Source organism: Budorcas taxicolor, chromosome 12 (assembly GCF_023091745.1).
Source record: "Budorcas taxicolor isolate Tak-1 chromosome 12, Takin1.1, whole genome shotgun sequence".
Taxonomy (NCBI): domain Eukaryota; kingdom Metazoa; phylum Chordata; class Mammalia; order Artiodactyla; family Bovidae; genus Budorcas; species Budorcas taxicolor.
The window spans coordinates 84,383,319-84,405,247 of record NC_068921.1 but is presented as its reverse complement, the minus strand read 5'-3'; the positions used below and the strand labels follow the sequence as shown (position 1 = coordinate 84,405,247).

Sequence of the window (21,929 nt, the reverse complement as noted above, 5' to 3'; positions counted from 1 at the left end):
ATGAGAAATTTCCTGTGAACTCATAAAATTCTACTGTGGGCAAAGCAGGTGAAACTTTTCTCTTAAAAGTCAAAGGTTTGTTTGTTTTTTTTTTTTTTTTCTTTTTTGCATGGGATGGGGGGCAGAACATTCATAAGTCTATTTAGGGCCCTGCACATAAATATGCATTTCTGGCCATTTTGGTCATAGAAGCTTCCAAGCCATGAATTGCCTAAGAAAAAAGTCATCAGCTTCCTGGACAATTTCTAACATGCTTAATTTTAGCTTAATTAAAATCCCATGCACATTCAAACAAATATAGTATTCGCCTCCACTTCCTATCCAAACTCTTGTCTAGCATCATTTTATAAAATACCAGCTGCTCTATGCTAATTTTTATTCAGAGATACAAGTATGTTTAGGAAAAACTGGTATACATAATTTGAAGATCAAAAGAGAAAAGTGTACCATTATCCAGACTATCAAGAATCACCTTTAAAATACACAAGCCTTCAAATAATAGCATTCATTTTAGGAAGTTTTCTGTTGAAAGAAGAGATTACAGGTACTCACAAGCTAGCCCAGAGACAATTTAATAGAGAAACTTCCCATCTAGTAGGAAACCAATATAAAAAAATAAGTTTATAAATGTCTGCTTTCAGTCAAGATGGAGGAACAGGGGCCAGTTTGATTCTCCCTCCTCAAACAATTTAAAACTGGACAACATGTGTGAAACAGTGGACCCTTGACAGGGAAGGGCAGTGACCCCTGAGAGACAGGAAACATGCGTGAGGGCCTGGGAGCCCCCTGCTTACGGCCTGGCCTGGGAAGGGGGGTCTGCGGTTAAAAGAGGAATCCCAGGTGATGCCTGAGGCTCTCCCTCGGGGCAGGAGATGGTGCTGGGAGACGAGCGCTGCCAAAGCAACTGGAATCCACAGCCCGAGAAGACAGGGCCACATCAGAGAAGAGGCCAGAGAGCCCCAGAGCTGCCCCAAGTCTCGAGCAGAAAAGCAATCACCACATGCAAGGGAAGAAACCATCTATGCCCCGAGAAAGAACCACCCGCATGGAGGAGAGGAAACCACCCCCGCAACAAAGGGAAGAAGGGTGTAGGGCTCTTCCCATCAGCCAGAGTGAAAAATTCCACAATTCATCAGGCACCAGAAAAAGAACTCAGTTGCTTTGCATCAGCTGTGTAAAACAATTAGGCCCAGAAGACACACTGATTTGGTTCTAACAAACAAAGCATGTAAGAGAAAACTCTAAACAACAAACTTTTTCCAAGTGACTTAACTGCTTTTTAGGCAAAATACAATATTTATTGAAATGAAAAATACCACCTGAAAAAGTCAAATTCATAACATGATATCTAATGAAAAATAATTATTAGAATATTGTCACAGACTGTAGATATTAAAAGTGTAGTGAGGGAATGTCACAAACAATTCTTTATGCTAATAGAAAAAGTTATCGATTTAAACAGTGCAACTCCTTAAAACTACAAATTACTGAAATCCAACCAAGATGAACTAGGCAACATGAATGTCCCTAGAACTATTAAATGAATTGAATTCATACTTAAAATTCTCCTAAATAAGAAATCTCCATACCTAAATGGCATATCTAGTAAACTCTACCAAATATTTAAAGAATGGGCTTCCTTGATAGCTCAGTTGGTAAAGAATCCACCTGCAATGCAGGAGACCCCAGTTCAAATCCTGGGTCAGGAAGATCCCCTGGAGAAGGGATAGACTACCCACTCCAGTATTCTTGGGCTTTCCAGGTGGCTCAGCTGGTAAAGAATCCACCTGCAATGTGGAAGACCTGGGTTTGATTCCTGGGTCAGGAAGAGCCCCTGGAGAAGGGAAAGGCTACCCACTCTGGTATTCTGGCCTGGAGGACTGTATAGTCCATGGGATCATAAAGAGTTGGACATGACACAGCAACTTTCACTTCACTTCATTTAAAGAATAATTAACACCAATTCATTGCAACCTTTTTCATGATGTAGAAGACAGGACACAATCTTGGAGAAAATGCCTGCTAATTAAATGTTTAATACATACGTGTCTTCAGAATCTATAAAGAACTCTAAAAATCAATGAGCACCGAGCAAAATTAGGCAAGACATCTGAACAGAAAATTCATCAGAGAAGATGGATGGGTAGCAAACATGCCCATGGGAAGGTGGTTGATACCATTAGTCATTAGGGAAGTGCAAAGTAAACTCACAGTGAGACACTGGCTTATATTCATTAGAATGTCAAACACGACGCGACTGATCACACCAAGAGTTGGAGAGGATGTGAGTAACTATAACTTTCGTACCCTGCTGGTGGGAATACAAAATGGCATGACCGTTTTGGAAAAGAGTTTGGTATTTTTTAAAAAGTTAAACATATGCTACCCATATGCCTGAGTCATCCCACTCCTATATTTCTACCCCCAAGTCCATCCCTAAAATGAAAACATGCATGCAAAGACTGGGACGCAAGTGTTCATGGCAGCTCTCCTTATAATAGCAAATACTGGGAAAACCTAAATACCGACCAACAGGCAAGTGAACACTCAAAAGGAATACAACCCAGCAAAACCCTGATGACACGCAACTACATGGTGAAATGTCAGCATTATTATGGTAAGCAAAGGAGCCAGATTTTAAAAAAAAAGAGTACACAATTTATGACTCCATTTGTAAAATATCTTAGAAAATGAAACTAATTTACAATGAGCAGAAGCATCAGTGCTTGCTTGGGGCTGAAGAAGCAGAGATGGGAAAGGAGGTGAGACTACAAAAGGGGCAGGAGGAGCCTTCTGGGGCCACGGAGCATATTCACAGAGTTGATTTGTGAAAGGGTTTCTGAGATGTGAAATGAAAGTGAAAGTGTTAGTCTCACTCAGTCGTGTCTGACTCTGTGCAACCCAGTGGACTGTAGCCCAGCAGGCTCCTCTGTCCATGGGATTTTCCAGGCAAGAACACTGGAGTGGGTAGCCATTCCTTTCTCCAGGGGATCTTCCCAGCCCAGGGATTGAACCCAGGTTTCCTGCCTTGTCAGCAGATTCTTTACCATCTGAGCTACCAGGGAAGCCCTCTGAGATGTAGGCTTATGTCAAAACTTGTCATTTTTTAAACCAAAAAACAGGTGCCGTTTACCACATGCCAATCATCATTTATTAAAACTGTTAAATTTTTGAGAAATAAATTCACATCTATAAAGAGAATTCAGAGAAACAACAAAAAAAATCTGTCCTGGATGCTTACAATAGAAACCAACGTTCTCGCTTCTTCTGATGTTTAGTTTGTATGTTAAGTAAACACCAGAGGAATATCTCCTCTTGATGGAAAAAAGGCAAGAAAAACAGATTCAACATTTGCTGTTTATCTGAAAGTTAACTGGATATCCTGTATCTTATCTGGCAATCTTACCTCCTCCCTGGGGCCCCAAGACACCCATCTATAATTTTTTTTAAACCAAAGAAAGAAAGCCTTCCTCAGTGATCAATGCAAAGAAATAGAGGAAAACAATAGAATGGGAAAGACTAGAGATCTCTTCAAGAAAATTAGACATACCAAGGGAATATTTCATGCGAAGATGAGCTCTTTAAATAAAGGACAGCAATGGTAGGGACCTAACAGAAGCAGAAGATATTAAGAAGAGGTGGCAAGAATACACAGAAGAGCTGTACAAAAAAAGATCTTCGTGACCTAGATAACGATGATGGTGTGATCACTCACCTACAGCCAGACATCCTGGAGTGTGAAGTCAAGTGGGCCTTAGGAAGCATCACTACGAACAAAGCTAGTGGAGGTGATGGAATTCCAGCGGAGCTGTTTCAAATCCTAAAAGACGACGCTGTGTAAGTGCTCCACTCAATATGCCAGCAAAGCAGAGGCATTACTTTGCCAACAAAGGTCCATCTAGTCAAAGCTATGGTTTTGCCGGTAGTCATGTATGGATGTATGGACTATAAAGAAAGCTGAGTGCAGAACTGATGCTTTTGAACTGTGGGGTTGAGGAAGACTAGAGTCCCCTGGACCACTAGGATATCCAACCAGTCTACTCTAAAGGAAATCAGTCCTGAATATTCATTGGAAGGACTGATGCTGAAGCTGAAACTCCAATACTGTGGCCACCTGATGTGAAGAACTGACTCAGTGGAAAAGACCCTGATGCTGGAAAAGACTGAAGGTGGGAGGAGAAGGGGATGACAGAGGATGAGATGGTTGGATGGCATTACTGACTCGATGGACATGAGTTTGCGCAAGCTCCAGGAGTCGATAATGGGCAGGGAAGCCTGGTGTGCTGTAGTCCACGGGGTCACAGAGAGTTGGACACGACTGAGTGACTGAACTGAACTGAACAACTGAAGTAGCAGCCACCAGTCCTGTATTAGGTCCTGCGTTAGGTGCTGGGGACACAATCTATGATAGGGAACTGGTATATGTCACTAAGGTTACATCTAGATGATGTTGTAAGGAGATATTATGGTAGAGTGGGAAGACCAAACTGCTTTATTCCAAATACTTCCTACTCCAATGCTAAAGAGTTGGGACGGGTAAGGATGCCTTTGACATTGCATTTCCAAGGTATGTTATGGCATGGTGTGAAGAAATGAACCATTCTCAGTGACCATACACAAGGAGTGTACTCACTAGGAGGTCCAACCTGCATTGAACAAGAAACACAACGAGGACACGGAAGCTGCTGCCGTATGAGACTCTCGATCAATTGCCGTGAAAAAAAGATGCTGGCTTAGGCACTGGAGGAAATGCAAACCCTGCTGTCAGAACGTGTTTGCTTTATTTGCAGTAAGGATCAAAATACAACAAGGAATTAGAAGTCAGCATACAAAGGTACCTAGTTAAACTGAGCTGAACCGTTCAGTTCAAGTGCAGGAAGCAGTCTGTGGTGTCCATGCTGGTGTTGAGATGGGTGGACTGGGCACAGAAAATAAGCTACCTTGTGTGTTGGCTGCCCAGTTTCCCCAGCACCACTTATTGAAGAGACTGCCTTCTCTCCATGTATAGTCTCGCCTCCTTTGTCAGAGACTAGGGGACCATAGGCGTGTGGGTTTACCTCTGGACATCCTATCCTGTTCCATTGATCTGTATTTCTGTTTTGGGGCCAGTACCATATTGCTTTGATTAATGTAGTTTTGTAGTATAGCCTGAAGTTCAGGAGCCTAATTCCTCCAGCTCTGTTTCTCTCTCTCAAGACTGCTTTTTGGCTATTCGGGGCCTTTTGTGTTTCCATACAAAGTGTAAACATTTTTGCTCTAATTCTGTTAAAAATACCATTGATAATTTGGTAGGGATGGCACTGAATCTGTAGACTGCTCTGGTAGTGTGGTCATTTTCACAGTATCGACTGTTCCAATCCAAGAACATGGTATATCCCTCCATCTGTTTGTGTCATCCTTTGTTTCTTTCAAAAATAAAATCTTCTTGCCTCTAAATCTGTTCCAAATACACCTTTCACTGGGACAACACAGGTAGGTTTTTAAACAGCCCAAGGAATGACTCCTTTTAATAAGTTTCTTCCTGATAATCCTATCAATGTTAAGGTAGAAATGGCATGTATGTCAGCCTCTAATGGGAAATGTATAGGTACAACCTGCTTGTTTTACTATCTTGGTAAATAACTATTGCTTTATTAAATCTAGTCTATAAATGATTGCTTCTATTCCTCAGCTTTGTAGAGCTCTAATAGACATTTCTTTAAAAAAAAAAAAAAAGTGAAGGGTTTAATTTTGCTGAATGCCACATTTGGTGCGCTAGTTCTTGAGTGGGACTCTGATTTGTACTGTCATGATGATCAGAGCTGGAACAAAGTCATGTTGCCCCATCTCTAACCATCTGGCAGTGGCTGAAAAAGCTTTTCATTCCTATTAAAGTATTTCTTCTTGAGTCCCTCACTATGTGCATTGATAATTTTCAGGTCACTCTGTATGATTCATTTCCCTGCAAACTTCATTGTTTCGAATACATTAGAAGTTCTTTCCTAATATAAGTTATCCCATTTTTGACAACTGTGAAGAAAATAGCTGAGAACTATGTACAGAAATACACTGGATTTCTTTTTGGTCATAAGTGGGGAGAGATCTGTAAGAATATTAGTTTAAAAAAGTTGTCATCACCGTACTTTTAAAACCATGAATTAAAAAAAGGAAGAATTTACTAATAATAAAACAAATTACTTTTATTCCTTCCAAAATTGATTTCTGCTAAATGCAGAAGTCCTTATTTCACTTATTAACTTACCACAAAAGTAAATTTTCAGCTGTAAGTAATAGGGTCTCATGATGATGTAGGAAATGGTTCAGGTGAGTATACTGTGAGGATAGTAGTAAGTGGGTCAGCTCTACCTATAAATTAACTCTTAGTTAATAATAGCTTCTCCCTTAAATATAGATCATCAAACCAGTGTCTATTGTGATGTTTTTATTCCTAAAAGTATTTTTACCACGTAAATTGATCCTCCACTTTACAGTATTATGGAGAGCACTTTCAGTTAACAAAGCATTTCAAAGAACAAAGAAAGATCCATCAAATGAAGCCATTTAAAAAATCAATATAGAATGCTAACCCATACACTGTTGTATAGTTATAATACAACTAGAAATTTCAGAGAAGGACTCAGTGTTTTTTGAGGAGTGAGAATAATATTAAGCTGTGACAATGGCAAGCCTGGGATCTTTATTTCATACTAAAGTTTAAATGGCTACCCCAAAATGGGAATGTTTAAGGACCTCCTTGGCAGTCTGGGGGCTTCCCTGGTGCCTCAGTAAAGAATCTGCCTGCAATGCAAGAGACCTGGATTCAGTCCCTGGGTTGGGAAGATCTCCTGGAGAAAGGAATGGCTACCTACCTCAGTATTCTTCCCTGGAGAATTCCATGGACAGGGGACCCTGGCTGGCTATAGTCCACGGGGTCACAAAGAGTCAGACACAACTGAACAACTAACAGACACACACACACACTCACACACACACAGTGGCAGTCCAGTAATTAAGACTCCATGCTTCCACTGCAGGGGGTGGATCCCTTGTTGGAAATCAAGACCCTCCATGTTGCATGGCATGGCCAAGAAAAAGGCAATGTTTAAGGCATGATGACACCATACATTTTAATTGGTTTGGCCCAGGAATGCACCTCATATAGATGCGCTGAATGATACTAATGAATACTACTTGTTGGACACAGAATTTAGGGCTCAGTTATAAAACGATACAGGAAACTAAAAGGTTATTCCTGTCCTAGCTTATTGAACAAATGTTTATTGGCCACCTATTATATACATACTGTTGCTGTTTAGTCCTTAAGTTGTGTCCAACTCTTCTGTGACCCCATGGACTGTAGCCCACCGGGCTCCTCTGTCCATGGGATTCCCAGGCCAGAATACTGGAGTGGGTTGCCACTTCGTTCTCCAGGGGATCTTCCCAACCCAGGGATTGAACCCACGTCTCCTGCATTGACGGGTGGCTTCTTTACTGCTGAGCCCCCTGAGAAGCCCCGTTATGTGCGTATAGAAGAAGGCTTTCTGTAACAGGGCTTCTAGTCTACTGGGAATGATAGAGGTTAAAGACTCATGAAATGCAAGGGTACTCAGATAAGTAGAGGTTAAAGAGAGTTTGCGTGACCTCTTTTCTGGTTTGTCGGGGATAGTCCCAGTTTATACCTATATTTCTGGCAAGACTGTTAACAGTGGCCCTATTTCACTCTTAAACTTGTCCTGGTTTGGTCAACACGCACATGATCATTCTTATCACTGGCAAAACAAAATATTAGGTTCTAGAATTCGTCCTGTAATACACTGCTTAGAGACTAGGGACAGAGTTCTAAATTTTGCACATATGACGTTAATGCCCAGATGACCTCATGTTTCATATTTACTCATTGGACTCTCACTGGGAAACTGATGAGAGTCTTCGCACTGATACACACTGCAAATGAGGTCTAAATTAGTCACATCATTAATGTCACTACCATGCACTGACTGTTTCTGCCCCCGTCCCCCCAGAGAAACTTCGTATATTGAAACCGTCATGCCCAATGTGACTGCATGTACCTATAGGCCCTTTAAGAGGTAGTTAAGGTTCAATGAATTCATCAGGATGGAGCCCTAATTCAAAAGAACTAGTGTCCTTTGAGCCAGAGGCATTAGAATTTTTCTGTCCCTCTCTATCTCCCTGGCACCTTGGTCTTGGATTTCCAGTCTCCAGAACTGTAAGAAAACAAATGCCAATTGTTTAAGCCACCCTGACAACGGTATTTTGTTACGGCAGCCAAACAGACTAATACAATGACTGACTGCTCAGAACGTTACACTGAAGGGCCCTCACCTCCAAGCAAGTCATCTGGAACCTTTTTAGTTAAGTCTGAGCCAAGTCAGAAAAATGGAAAGAATGCTTCAGAAACAGTTCACTTATGCATATGGAATTTTGGACATTTAATTCAGAAAGTCAAGATAATCACATTTGGGATTGCAGTTCCTTTGGGACTGAATATCTCTGGACTTTCATTTGCAGTATGTATTAATCTTTGGACTTTCTCACCAGGAACATAACCACTGAGGAAGATTTATAGTCAAATCTGGGAACATTACAGCTTTCCTGGTGGCTCAGACGGTAAAGAATCAGCCTGCAATGCAGGCGTTCCGGGCTCTATCCCTGGGTCGGGAAGATTCCCTGGAGAAGGAAATGGCAATCGAGTCCAGTATTCTTGCCTGGAGAATTCCATGGAGCGAGGAGCCTGGTGGGCTACAGTCCATGGGATTGCCAAGTCAGACACGACTGAGCAACTAACACTTGGGGATATTTAGGCTACTGGAATTTTATTACTGGAGTTACTCTTTTAATATTTTCACTTATTCTCATTGCAGAATCTCTGATGGACTCTCTTGCACAATGTGTCAGAATGGGGTTTGAGATGGGAGATACAATGCATTATAGTCTTGAAAACGGAGTGGCCTTGAAATCAATTAAAGTAATGCACTGTTGGCCCACTTCAAGATCTTTGGGTACAAAATCTATATTGCTTCTGAGTGGTCCCAGAAAGACACGCAGGGAAGCAGTGGGTGAAGACAAAGGAAAGAATATTCTGTAAGCCTCAGCTCCTCCCCCAGGAGCAGAGCCAGTCCCCGTTATTGCAGGCTTCCTGGATGAGATCTGTGGTCAGAACACGATACAGGGCACGGGGCTGGCCGAGGACACTTCCTTGTCTCTGCTGCGTCCTTAGAGTCAGAGGTAGGGTGATGCTCTGGGTCACTCTCTGATCCTTCACGATTCATGAGGGGAGGTGAAGTGATTAATCTAACCAGTAATTTTAATGAGAAGAAAGACAGGATTCTCAGCTGTTTGAGAACCGCTTGGAAGAAAAGTTGTTTTCGTTCTGTTCGGCAAGGCCCATGCTTTACCTGAGCAGCTTCTGTCTTCGGTCTGCCTAAGCCCAAACTGTCTGTAATTGGGGGAGGAGGGTAATTCTGCCCAGTTCTGGGGTTCCACTAGCAGACACTGTTACCTCTCATGCCAAGCAGTGTCCTTCAATCTAGACTTTATGCAAGAACGCGACATTTTGATCGTTTTGTCTTCTCATTTTGGTCAAGAACTGGATAAGTAAAATGATAGGAATCAGGTCCATTCAAATGAACTACTGGTAACTGGAGCTTCTTTGTGGATTTCTGAGTTACTAAGACCATTTAGATACTACGAATGGAAACTATCACCTATGTCTCATTCAAGCGTACTCCTATAAAGCTCTCCTATAAAGAGAATCATATAATTTATAAGGAATGAAACAAGTAACATAGACTGGTTTGGCCCTGCAAGCAAGGTCATTTTGCAATTATGTTTTACCTGACATAACTTATAATTAAAAATATTAAGTTGTATCGGTGGAGGCTGGAAATGGGGGAGCCCAGTTAAATCAAATAATCAATAAGATTCAGAATTCTGGGATGGAATTTTTTTGATGTACTCCCCAAATTTTATTAAAAATAACGTATAACTGTCAATATATTGAGTTCACCCTTTGAAACTAACTTCCGGTCTACTCCCCGGATTTCATATTGAATGCCTTCTTGTTGATTAGTGGCTAAGTCCTGTCTGCATCTTTTGGGACTCTGAGTACTACATCCCTGCAGGCTCCTCTGTCGATGGGGTTCTCCAGGCAAGAATACGGAAGTGCATTGCCATTTCCTTCTCCAGGGGATCTTCCTAACCCAGGGATCGAACTTCTGTCTCCAGCACTGGCAGGAGTCTGATTCTTCACCACTGAGCCAACTGGGAAGCCTTAACTAAGTGGAATCATATCTTGGTTTTAAATCATTTAGACTGGTCAGTTGCGGGTATCATCTCCAATGTTGTTTGAAAGCTAGTGAAGCCTTTTTGGTTTCAATTTTCATGTGATTTTTAAGGAAAACGTGCAGTTCTCCATCCTCAAGGTCCTTTTTCTCACTCTTCTTGAGCTGATTTTTCAGAGGTCGTCCCCTGCTACGGTGTCACCGCCACACAGATCTGTGGTGAGTGTGACCCCTAGTGAGTACGGGAGTAACTTCTGTCCAGGACACTCCACAAAAGTAACCGGATTGTTCCTCAGGAAACCAAGCAAAGGCCCTCCAGGGTCAAGGGTCTAGTGCTGGATTTTAGAACTCTCCAGGGTTTCTTTGGCCCCACTAATGTCACAGAGCTGTTTGGGCGTCCCTGTGGTCTGGCCTGTGGCTGTGAAAGGCGGTCAGGCCTAAAGAGACTGCACACAGCGTGGGGAAAGTAGAAAGAGCAGGTCCTTGAGGACATGGCCACTATCAGCACCAAGGCTGGTGGAGGAGTGGTTAAAAATCCTCAGGGCTGAGGTGTGTGAGGCTCTGGACCACCAGCGTGCTCCCTGGGATCTCGGTTTTCTCAACTCTAAAGCGGGCAGGGACTGATAATGCAACTCGTGGGGACGCTGGGAGGATTCAATGAGACAACGCTTGCCGCCAGTCCTGATCCATCTCCCCCAAGGCAAAAGTCCCGCAATTATTAGTTCTATCATAACTAACAGGTGTGTAGGGAGAGCAGTCACTCCAAAAAAGTTATTACGAGGAACAGAATCACGTACAGCGTGCGGATCTGGGGCTTCACCCACGGCGGGGATTCAACGACACCCAGTGCTGGCGCCCCAGGTGCTCCTGACGGGAACTTCCCGAGGCGTCAGGGCGCTCTGAGTCAGTAAAACGCCCGAATAGATTAACAGTGAATGGACAATGACAAAGAAGCAAGTGTTGAAGGAATGAGTAAATTAATGCTTTCACGGGAGACCATCTAGCTTATTAGAGCAGAAATTAGGATCAAGGCCAGATACTGGGGATGAAAGAGCAAACACCGAAGTCACCTTTCACAACCTGTCCCTTTTTTGATGGAAAAACATCCCACAAATTGTATTAGAAAGAATATAAGACTAGATAAAGGGTTAGGTACCCGTGGGTCAAAACCACCCACCTTCTGTTAATGCCGACAAAGTTTAACTGCGGTCTTGGCTGGCAGACTTGGAAAGGTCATGCATGTGATAAAAAACTCTCCTCACTTGTTCACTGGCACACTGTCTATGTGCCAATGGTTACCTCGTGGCTACCTTCCTCCATGAGGCAGAGCTGAGCAGCTATGTCAGTGATCTTGTGGCATGTAAACCTACAATAGTCATTATTTGGCCTCTTATAGAAAAAATTTGTAGATCTCCAGTAGATTAGAGGGGAATTTTACGATTCATAATCCATTGAGCAGTAGAAAAAAATCCCAATAAAGGTAAACCTAATTGTATTTAAACTGAAATGGCCTCGAAAATCTATTATACTTCTCGTTCCTATTTTTATATTTCATTGAAAAATAACAGGTCCTCATTCCTCCCCAACCTCATTAAACTGTAGACAATCAGCCAACCCTGCAGAAGGGTTTCAGCAGAAAGAATATGCTGAGACTTGGCAAAATTATTGCTGAAGAAACTATATCCTTTGCCAGTTAAATTAAAATATTTAACAGCTCCAAAACATATTAATTCTCATTTCTATTAAAGATGTATTGACAGTAACTGACATCACTTCCAGGGAACAAGGAAGACTTTCAGACGATCCCAACCTGGACCTGTAGCTGGTGAGCTCTGTGCGGCGGGGTGGCCTTGGCCCTTTCATTTAACCCAGTCAACTGACGAGCGTCTCCTTTCATCCCTCTCCACGCACCCAATTTAACGTCATGGCTGTGTGCCTTCACGGCCTGACCTTTCAGCAACAACTGTGTCATTTACACAAGCTAAATGACTCAGACTATTTCTACGAGGGATCTCGTCCAGGAACAATCTCAAAACAGATCACGCGTCCTCACCTTGCCAAGCATAATACCAGCCCCTGCAGTGCTTTCACTGGACAAGCCCTTCTGTCTTCTGCAAATGAGGCACCTCATTGAAGGGTCAACCTCTCCCCGTGGGGGGGATACTGTCCTGCTCTCCCCTGCCAGCCGCAGAGAACTCCATACACAAATGACATGCATGACCCTTCCAAGTCTGCCACCCGAGACCCACAGCAAGATCCTCAAAGATGTCCCTTCTACATCTGGAAAAAGACTGCCACTCAAAAGGCTAGCACCCTGAGAAGACTAGAGATATGTAGGACTAAAATCTGGTATGCCCCTGGATGACCGTTAAAAAGCCATGTTACCTATAATGTCATAAGCATCATCATTCGCCATTCAATTGCAAAGTTGGGTCCGACTCTTTGCACCCTCATGGACTGCAGCACGCTAGGCTTCCCTGTCCTTCACTCTCTCCCAGAGTTTGCTCAAACTCATGTTCATTGAGCCGGTGATGCCATCCAACCATCTCATCCCCTGTTGCCCCCTTCTCCTGCCTTCAATCTTTCCCAGCATCAGGGTCCTTTCCAATGAGTCAGCTCTCTGCATCAGGTGGCCAATGAGTCAGCTCTTTCTTTGCATCAGGGACCAGTTGAGGCCAGATTCAAGGAATGCAGGCCCTGCATTCAACCAGATCCTCACCAGCACCCCTGCCCTTGAACCTCTGGATAAAACTCCCCGCCGAATCCCCCTGGGTGATTGAGATACACAGTTTTTGAGAGGCACTGTGTCCTTCTTAGCTCCACAAAGCAACAAAGCTGCTCTTTTCCATTTCACTTACAATTCTGTCTCTGAGATTCAGTTTTGCACCAGAACACAAAGGCAGAGCTTTCAGCATCATTTCCAGTTACTTGCATGTTATCCCTTTCAGAGGATGTTGTCACTGTTGTTTAGTCACTAAGTCACGTCTGGGTCTTTTGTGACCCCATCGACTGTAACTTGCCAGGCTCCTCTGTCCATGGGATTTCCAAGGCAAGACTACCGGGATGGGTTGCCATTTCCTTCTCTAGGAGATCTTCCCGACCCAGGGATTGAACCTGTCTCTCCTGTACTGCAGGCATATTCTTTACCACTGAGCCACTAGGGGACCGCCATGTGGTAGCTTGTCCCAAGTTGGAAACTGTCAATTGCCTGCTTCCTAACAAAAATATCTTAGCCGCTCTGCAACTTTTTTGACGAGTAAAATACAGAGGAAGTGATGCTGTGCTAATTCCCAGCCCAGCTTGTAAGCGAAGTTCAGGCTTCCTCTCTTGCCCCTGGGAACACTGAGCCACAAGGCAAGAAGTCAAGACTATTCTGCTGGAGAAAGACCACATGGAGGAACATTCAGGCGCCAGCCACAGGGATGAAGAAGCTGTCTTGTCCAGCCATCATAGGCCAACCTCTCCCGCTATATGGCCACAATGGCTGGAGAAACTCCAAGCAAGTACTGCCCCACTAAGCCCAGCTATCCCACAGAAGTGGGAGAGATAACACACTGCTATTTCACGCCACTAAGTTTTGGGGCAACTGCTAACTGACCCGGAAGTGTACACAGCCCCGCGCTTTCTCACCTGCTCCCTGGTGGCTCAGCAGTAAGGAATTCACTTGCAATGCAGGAGACTCTGGCTTGATCCCTGGGTTGGAAGATCCCGTGGAGAAGGAAATGGCAACCCACTCCAGTACTCTTGCCTGGAGAATCCCATGGACAGAAGAGCCTGGTGGGCTACAGTCCATGGGGTTGCAAGAGTAGATAGGACTGAGAGACTGAACCACCACCGCCATCACCTGGGTCACCTCCAGTAAGTAAGGCGATTCTCCACACCACAGGTGGCGGCCTAAGCCACGTGGCTGCTTTAACAATGGAATATAAGAGAGCAACAGATGCTGAACCTCAGCACATGTTGTAACAGCCACTCAGCCAAGCCTCGTCCCCCCTGATACAGGAAGGACATGTCCTAGGCCTGGGCTCTTCCTTAACCCTGGGGTGCATCCTGAAAAAGAGACCCAAATCAGAGCTGATTCAAGCTAAAGTGTGTGACTTCTAAATACAGTCAAATATAACGTAAAAGAGAAAGAAACCTTTGTTGTGGCAAGCCACTGACTTGGAATTTTATGTTCTACAGAATGTACAGGTGTGTCTGTCTTTTACAAAGCCATCAGAAAGTTCTCACAAACTGAAGGATCCAAATAACATTAGAGAAAGCTGTTGAGATGGAAGACGATGTCAGATCTTTCCTGTTCAGTTTCACAGAGTGTAGACCCAGAAGCACGGCGGGTGACTGGCAGCCCACTCCAGTGTTCACGATGGTGTCCATGCATTCAGGAAAACCCGCCCTCACCCATGGAGCCTGTGGTCTAGGGGAGGGGTAGCGTCTTTTTTCTGTAAAGGGCCAGAGAGTAAACATTTTATCTTTGTACGTCAAGAGGCCAAAATGAGGCTATTATGTAGGTAACCATTTAACATTTGACAGTTTTAAAATGTGGAAGACATTCTTATCGCTCAAGTCAGAACACAAGTAAGTGGCAGGCCAGATCTGATCTGATCGTCTGCTAATCTCTGCTCCAGTGAATACTTGATAAATATTAATAAATAATATTTGGATATAATATTACTCATAAATATTACTCATAAGTGTTCATAATAAATGAATATTTCCAGTGAGTGTATAATCAGTATAATACATAAGGTCTTTTTGAAGCTGAGAGAAGAGACACAAACCATCTTGGGATTTTACAAAAGATTTTTCAATAAGAGGATGCCTGAGTAAATCTTAAATATCAAGTAAATGTCACTGAGTAGAGAAAACAGTGGAAATGTGATTACGCGAGCAGAGACACAAGTTGTTGAAACCCCATGATATGTACATGTTAACTTGACTTCCTCCCATCAGCACAAGGGTATCACGTAACACAAACAAGGTATCCAAAATGTCTCCGTCAAACCTCCGTGTAACAGGTTTGCTACCTATTGACCCCACAGAAACACACACCCACAAACACAGGCGCCTCAGCCAGCTCCGTAGACCACAGAGCTGGAGGGTTATAGCAACAGAAGTGTGTCTTCTCAAAGTTCTGGAGGCTGGGATGCACAGCATGAAGGTGTGGGCTCATTCAGTTTCTGCTGAGGTCTCCTCCCGGTCTGCAGACAGATGCCAGCCCACTGGGCTTCCCTGGTGGCACAGGAGGAGAGAACCTGCCTGCAGTGCAGGAGACCCAGGTTCGATCCCTGAGTGGGGAAGAGCCCCAGGAGAAGGAAGTGGGAGCCCACTCCAGTATTCTTGCCTGGGAAATCCCATGGACAGAGGAGCCTGGAGGGCTATAGTTCATGGGGTCGCAAAGAGTTGGACACAACTTAGCGACTAAACCAGAACCATGTTGCCTTCCCACTGCAAGTTCAGAGAGCAGAGAAGGACATGCTCTCTGGCAATTCTTCCTGTAGGGCCACTAATCCTATTGGTTCAGAGCCCCACCCTTAGGACCTCACTTAACCTTAATTACCTCCTCATACAACCATCTCCCTGGAGAAGGAAACGGAAACCCACTCCAGAAAATTCCATGGATGGAAGAGCCTGGTAGGCTACAGTCCATGGGTTTGCAAACAGTAGGACTCGACTGAGTGACTTCACTTTCTTTCTTTCCATAGTTCCTTTTGGAGAAGGAAATGGCAGCCCACTCCAGTGTTCTTGCCTGGAGAATCCTATGGATGGAGGGGCCTGGTGGGCTATAGAGAATGGGATTGCAAAGAGTTGGACATGGCTAAGCAACTAGCACACACGCACACACAGAACCATCTCCAAATACAGTCACATTTGGGGTTAGGGTTTAATATACGACTATTAAGGAGAAACGATTCAGTCCACAGTAGGTGATCCAACGATGTATCATGATTTGCACTTAATAATTTACTCCTATTGCTCTGTTCCTTCTTCCTCCTGTACCTAAACTTGTGAGGTCTTTGCCATGGAGACAGTATCTTGCCTTATTACCCTACTCAGAAGCTACTGCTGCTATTAGGGGGAAAAGTTCGATAAGCATGCTTCTCATTTAATCAAAATAGGATTTCTCCACAAACACAATTCTCCACTTTTGATTAGGAAGCCTCAGAATGATGGACAGCTATTAAAGCCAATAAATCAGGAAGCACATTTGCAAATACCGTCACGTCGCCTCTGGATTCCACAGAATATCCATTATCCACATCCACTGTCATGTTGGGTTTCAGAAGCTATAAATGAAGTTCCAATGAATAGGTGCTTGTTTCAAAATTGGACATGGTTTTCTTTGTCTGGTATTTTTCCAGTAACCATACTCCTCTTTGTAAACTAAACAAAGTAAATGATTTGATATGTTTTGATTCTCTAACATGTAAGACAAGGCAATACGAATAGAAATGTTTTACATAGGAATTGTTATATGATATTCTGGCAACCAAAAACTTCTATTAATTTGCACATTGAGGCTTTGTTTATACAACAATGCTTGACTGCCTGGGGGAACTTCAAGGTTCTGATAAGCTTTATGAATAAATATGTTACTTGTTGATGTGAATTGTGTTTTATTCAAGTTCTATAGAAATTGAGAATCTCTCTATGGACCAGTGTTTTTGTGATAATATTCCAGACAGGTGTCCTTTATTCAACCAATATGGTGACAAATTTCCACTGGAATACATTAATAATTCCATTCATGTGTGTGCTTAGTTACGCAGTTGTGTCCAGCTCTTTGTGACCCCATGGACTCCAGCCTATCAGCCTCCCCTGTCCACGGGGATTCTCCAGGCAAGAATACTGGAGTGGGCTGCCATTTCTTCCTCCAGGGGATCTTTCCAATCCAAGGATCAAACCCATGTCTCCCACATTGCAAGCAGATTCTTTACCATCTGAGCTACCAGGGAAGTTCACTTCCATTTATACTAATATGCAGTTATAAATAAGGATGATAAATTGAAACTCACATCTCCTTCTATGTAAGGGGCCAGTTAAGAAATGCAGAGATTTACCAAAAAGCATCATTTTCCAAGCAAATATAGTATAGCTATGCTCTCTGTTATGCAGAAACAGTACCTTAAATTGAACAACTATTAACCTCCAATGCCAGCTTCATTCTGAAAACTTACTAAACAAATGTACAAGCATTGTGATTGAATAAGAGAAAGTCTCTGTCTAGAAGTCAGAATAAAGCAAGAAATGTATATATGTGGAAAAGGGCACTTAATTTTAAAAGATAATCATTACAAATATTATTTTAATAGAGATAAGTCTTGGTAAGTATATATGTATATATATCAAATGAGACAAAAATAAAGGTCAAAAATTTTTCTAATTATTATGCCATATAATATTGTATACAGACACAGACTCGTGTTCTCCACCCTCTTCTGGGAAAATAGGACAATTTAAGTGACTGCTTCTGGAGTAGCTAAAAGGAAGATCCATGTAGCTATTAAAAATTATTCCAGAGAAACTCTGAGGGACACTTTAAAGCCAACTTCCTCTGCCTGCATGAGTCTAAGGCACTCTAACAAAATAGAGAGCAAAGAATGCATTGAACGAGCTTTAAAAAATTGTTTATAGAGTGAGATTAATCCTATTTCATATCCAATACAGAATCCATTTGCAGTGCTCCAGAAACTTCAAATGTACACAGATCACTTGGAAAGCTCAACAAATTTGCAAGTTTTAATCCAGCAAATCAGTAAGTGCCTGAGACTCCCTGGTGGCTCAGATGGTAAAGAATCGCCTGCAGCGCAGGAGACCATGGGTCGGGAAGATCCCCCGGAGAAGGGACTGGCTACCCACTCTGATATTCTGGCCTGGAGAATCCCTTGGACAGAGGATCCTAGTGGGCTACAGTCCATAGGGTTGTGAAGAGTCAGACAAGACTGAGCCGCCAACACTTTCACTCCGAACCCTCAGCAAGTTCCCTTTGATAGTCATCAAGGCACTCACATACTTCCAGTCCTCGGTTGAAGAAAATCAAACCAAATGAAATAAAGATATAATCTCCAAGTGAGTAGATGTTCTAGGGTGGTAGTTCTCTAAAGGTTGTCCACATACCAGCAGCATCAGCTTCACCTGGGAACTCAATAAAAATGGTAATTTGCAGAACTCTTCTAGACCAGGGGCTTTCCGGGTAGCTCACCTGGTAAAGAATCCGCTTGTATTGTGGGAGACCTGGGTTCAATTCCCTGGGTCAGGAAGATCCTCTGGAGGAGGGCATGGCAACCCAGTCCAGTATTCTTGCCCGGAGAATCCCATGGTCTAGAACACTGGGGCTGCTGCCCAGAAATCTGCATTTTAACAAGCCTAAATGGATGCTGACATTGGAGAACCATTGCTTTCAGCACAACTTGGGAAGGGAGTCAGTATTGCTGAGTGAACTACAATTCATCAAGGCTGGGGACCCTCTGAGATCATATGATGCCTGCAGATAACAAAACCATACCTTTCTCCATCAGATAAACCAGGGGTCCCTGGACCCCACTCTCTGGTGACTGTCGTCCAGAAGGTCTGGGGTAAATATGGGGATCTATTACTTTAAACTTGTATTGGGGAGGTTTCAAACTCATTGATCCAAAGACTTCGACTGAAAGGGGTGGGAAGGCTGACTTTTAATACTTAAATTCTTATGCATGCGAAATATATACTTATGAACAGACCAAACATTTCTGGGGACTATGAACAGATGTCCATTGAGGGAACAGCAAGAGGCAGATCAGAGCTACCAGACACCTCTCAGTGACGGTAAGCAGTGACGGTAACACCACCATCCCCCCCCAACAAAAGCACAAATAATTCTTCCATTCAGCACGTATTAATTCTTAATGTAGCCTTGTGTACTGCCCAACTTTGAAGTTCCTCTCTAAAAATAGGAGGCAGTGTGTCTCTTCACTCATGAATAAGCATCTTTTATGTTTAAACCAAATATTTTGTCTATCTGCACTACACATTCTGCAGGTTAAACATATTCATTCTCCAGATACTTTATCCCTAAATGTGGCGAATTTTGAACCGTCTATCACTTCTTTAACAATGAATGGCTTATACGATGTTTAGTTTCTTATTTGTATCTTCGGGAAATTTAAAATATACAATAAATAACTTCTATTTCTGTCCTCTGGAAAAAACAAAGGTTATAAACATTAAACTTAGTCATAGTTTAAATATTATGCCCTTTGTTATGACTATTTCCAACTTGGTGATTTAGGTTTTTTGATTGATAGGTTGTTTGAGTTTAGCAGCTTCTTCATACCAGTGGCTCAAATTGCACTGCTGCTCAACCAAAGTCTTAAACTCTCTTCTTTTAGGTAAATGGTTTCCCAAATAGATTTCACCATACTACTGTTCTAGTTTTTATCCATTAATGTTAAATTTTGTGCTTGTAATATTGATATTACTTTATATCAATATCATTTTAAATTTCATATTTTTGTATAAGATTACCAAATACTTGCTTTTTTGTCCATACTGTTCTTATTGTTTGACTGCCTAAAAAACAGATATTCTCATTATGTTCACTGCCTGTGTTCCAATAAAACTTTATTTACAAAAAATAGGTAATGGGCTAAATTTGGCCCATGAGTACCAACCCTTCACCTAAAAAATATTTTGTTCATACGTTTAAGGAGAAAATAATCCCACACATAGCTTCTTATATTCAATTATAATTTTAAGTCAATATTATAAGCAACAGTTTTATAAATCTGTAAATCCAAGGGAACCTAAATTTAAGGAACTATGAAAGTTGTTTCCAAGTGACTGTCCTCAGTAAAATTAAAGCTTTTTATATAAGCTTTGTCAGCGCATTTCGTGGTTTCCCAGAGCACTTTGTTTACTCATGGTAAAAGAACATGAACAACAGAAGCAATGACAGAAAAGCAGTCAGAAGGCCCACCTCCAATAACATCAGTATGGTTCTGGGGATGGCGGACACAAGAGAAAAACCTACCTCGACAGGAAATCGCAGAAGGAAAGGCGGACAGGGTACCCATGTCGGACACTCTTCACCATCTCCAGGATCCCGACATACTGCAGCTGAGCGGACACGTAGAAGTTATCAAAGGTGTCTGGCAGCTTTGAGTTATTGGGCTTGATGCAATGAATAAAGTGTGGAGTGCACTTCTGAAGTTTCCCTGTAATATCCGTCAGCGTTTTCTAAGGAGAGAAGTAAAACACAACTGATTCTCCAGAGAAGACACCAAGTGACAAGGTAAAGCATTTTTAAATGGAAACCTTTATCTTCAGTCCAGGATTCTTCTGTATTACGCATTCACTCACTTTGTGTGTGTACATGTGTGTGCATGCTTACTTTTCTGAAGCTACTTAAGTGGTCAAAATGAAAGAAAATTCCATGTAAAACCTGTATAGTCGATATAATCAAAACAGAAAATTTTGAAATCTGAAAACTTCACTAACCCTGAGTTGCGATGCAATGGTGGCTGGACCTCCCCGGTCTAGTCTTTGCAGAAATGTAGAATTTCCTTTCTTTTTTAATAACTGTAATGAAAACAAAAGGAAAGCATGAGCAGGTTTGTTTTACTAAGTTCTAGTGTAAGAGAAAAAAAATTAACTCTCCTATTCATGTAAGTTCACTCATAGGCAGATGGAGACTTAAAAGAGGCTATAAAAATCAGTGCCAAATGATTTTCTGCAATGGTAGGAAAATAGGCAACGACATGTAAAATAACCTTTACTGCATCCCTTTAAGTCCAGGGCTGTCACCAGCCTGCAACTACCTTAATTCAAGAATAAACAGATGTTGACTGGGTGGGTGGTACAATAAACTGACCCTGGTCTCCTTGATTATATTACGAATTGTCATGAAATGCAGCTTATTCTGGGGTAAAAGGATGCTATTTTATGTTACAAAAATTTGATGTTTTAATAACCATTGTTTTGTTCCCTAAATTACCTATCATTGGTGTCTTACTCATTTTTTCCCTTCCTTTCCCTCTTCTTCATTTTTTAATGTTACAAAGGGTTAGTAAATTACTCGCTATGAAAAAAGATGGTAGACTTTTTTGATAAGTAATTATATATAGCTCTTAAAGAAAAAATTCACGTGCAGCAAAGATGAAACGATTATGGATATAAAAGAATTAAGTGAAAATGAAAGCAGTGGGTGAAGAAAGAGCAGAAGGTAATTAATTAAATTCTACCAGGGGTTAAGAGGAACCTCAGCCACTAATGTACTGTTACATTTCACAACATCATACAGACTGCGACCAACAGATCTATCGATCCAGAATCATTTATCTTAAACTAAAAGGTCTCGATAGAAGAAAAATTTGATGAAACATTCTTGTCAATATGGGGCTGCTCTCAAGGCAGTAGCTCATTTCCTCCCATTAGGATGAAGTGTCAAGCTGGAATGATCAAGTGTCACTGACAAGGGAAGGGAAACTGAAGTGACTGGTCGGAGATCAGCCTGTTTTCTATAAACACAAAGCTGGGCGTGATGCTCAGCTGAAGGGTGGGTAGAGAGCAACCCTCTGGTCACAGCGGTGGGTGTGCAGGGGTGAGGACCCTCAGAGGGAAGTGAAGGATGGAACACTTAAGGAAAAATCATAATAAATAAATCTTCATCCTGTG

General features: G+C 42.3%; 1 protein-coding gene across 1 annotated transcript in view; it reads right to left on the bottom strand.

Annotated features, from left to right (window-relative positions):
• The window catches only part of MYO16 (myosin XVI), a 395,654-nt gene that overhangs the window by 117,331 nt on the left and 256,394 nt on the right, over positions 1-21,929 (bottom strand). Inside the window, exons 25-26 of the mRNA XM_052650218.1 lie at positions 20,754-20,834; positions 20,287-20,492 (exon numbers count right to left, since the gene is read on the bottom strand). Of these exons, the coding sequence (XP_052506178.1) occupies positions 20,287-20,492; positions 20,754-20,834 (287 nt within the window). The remainder of the gene's footprint in view (positions 1-20,286; positions 20,493-20,753; positions 20,835-21,929) is intronic.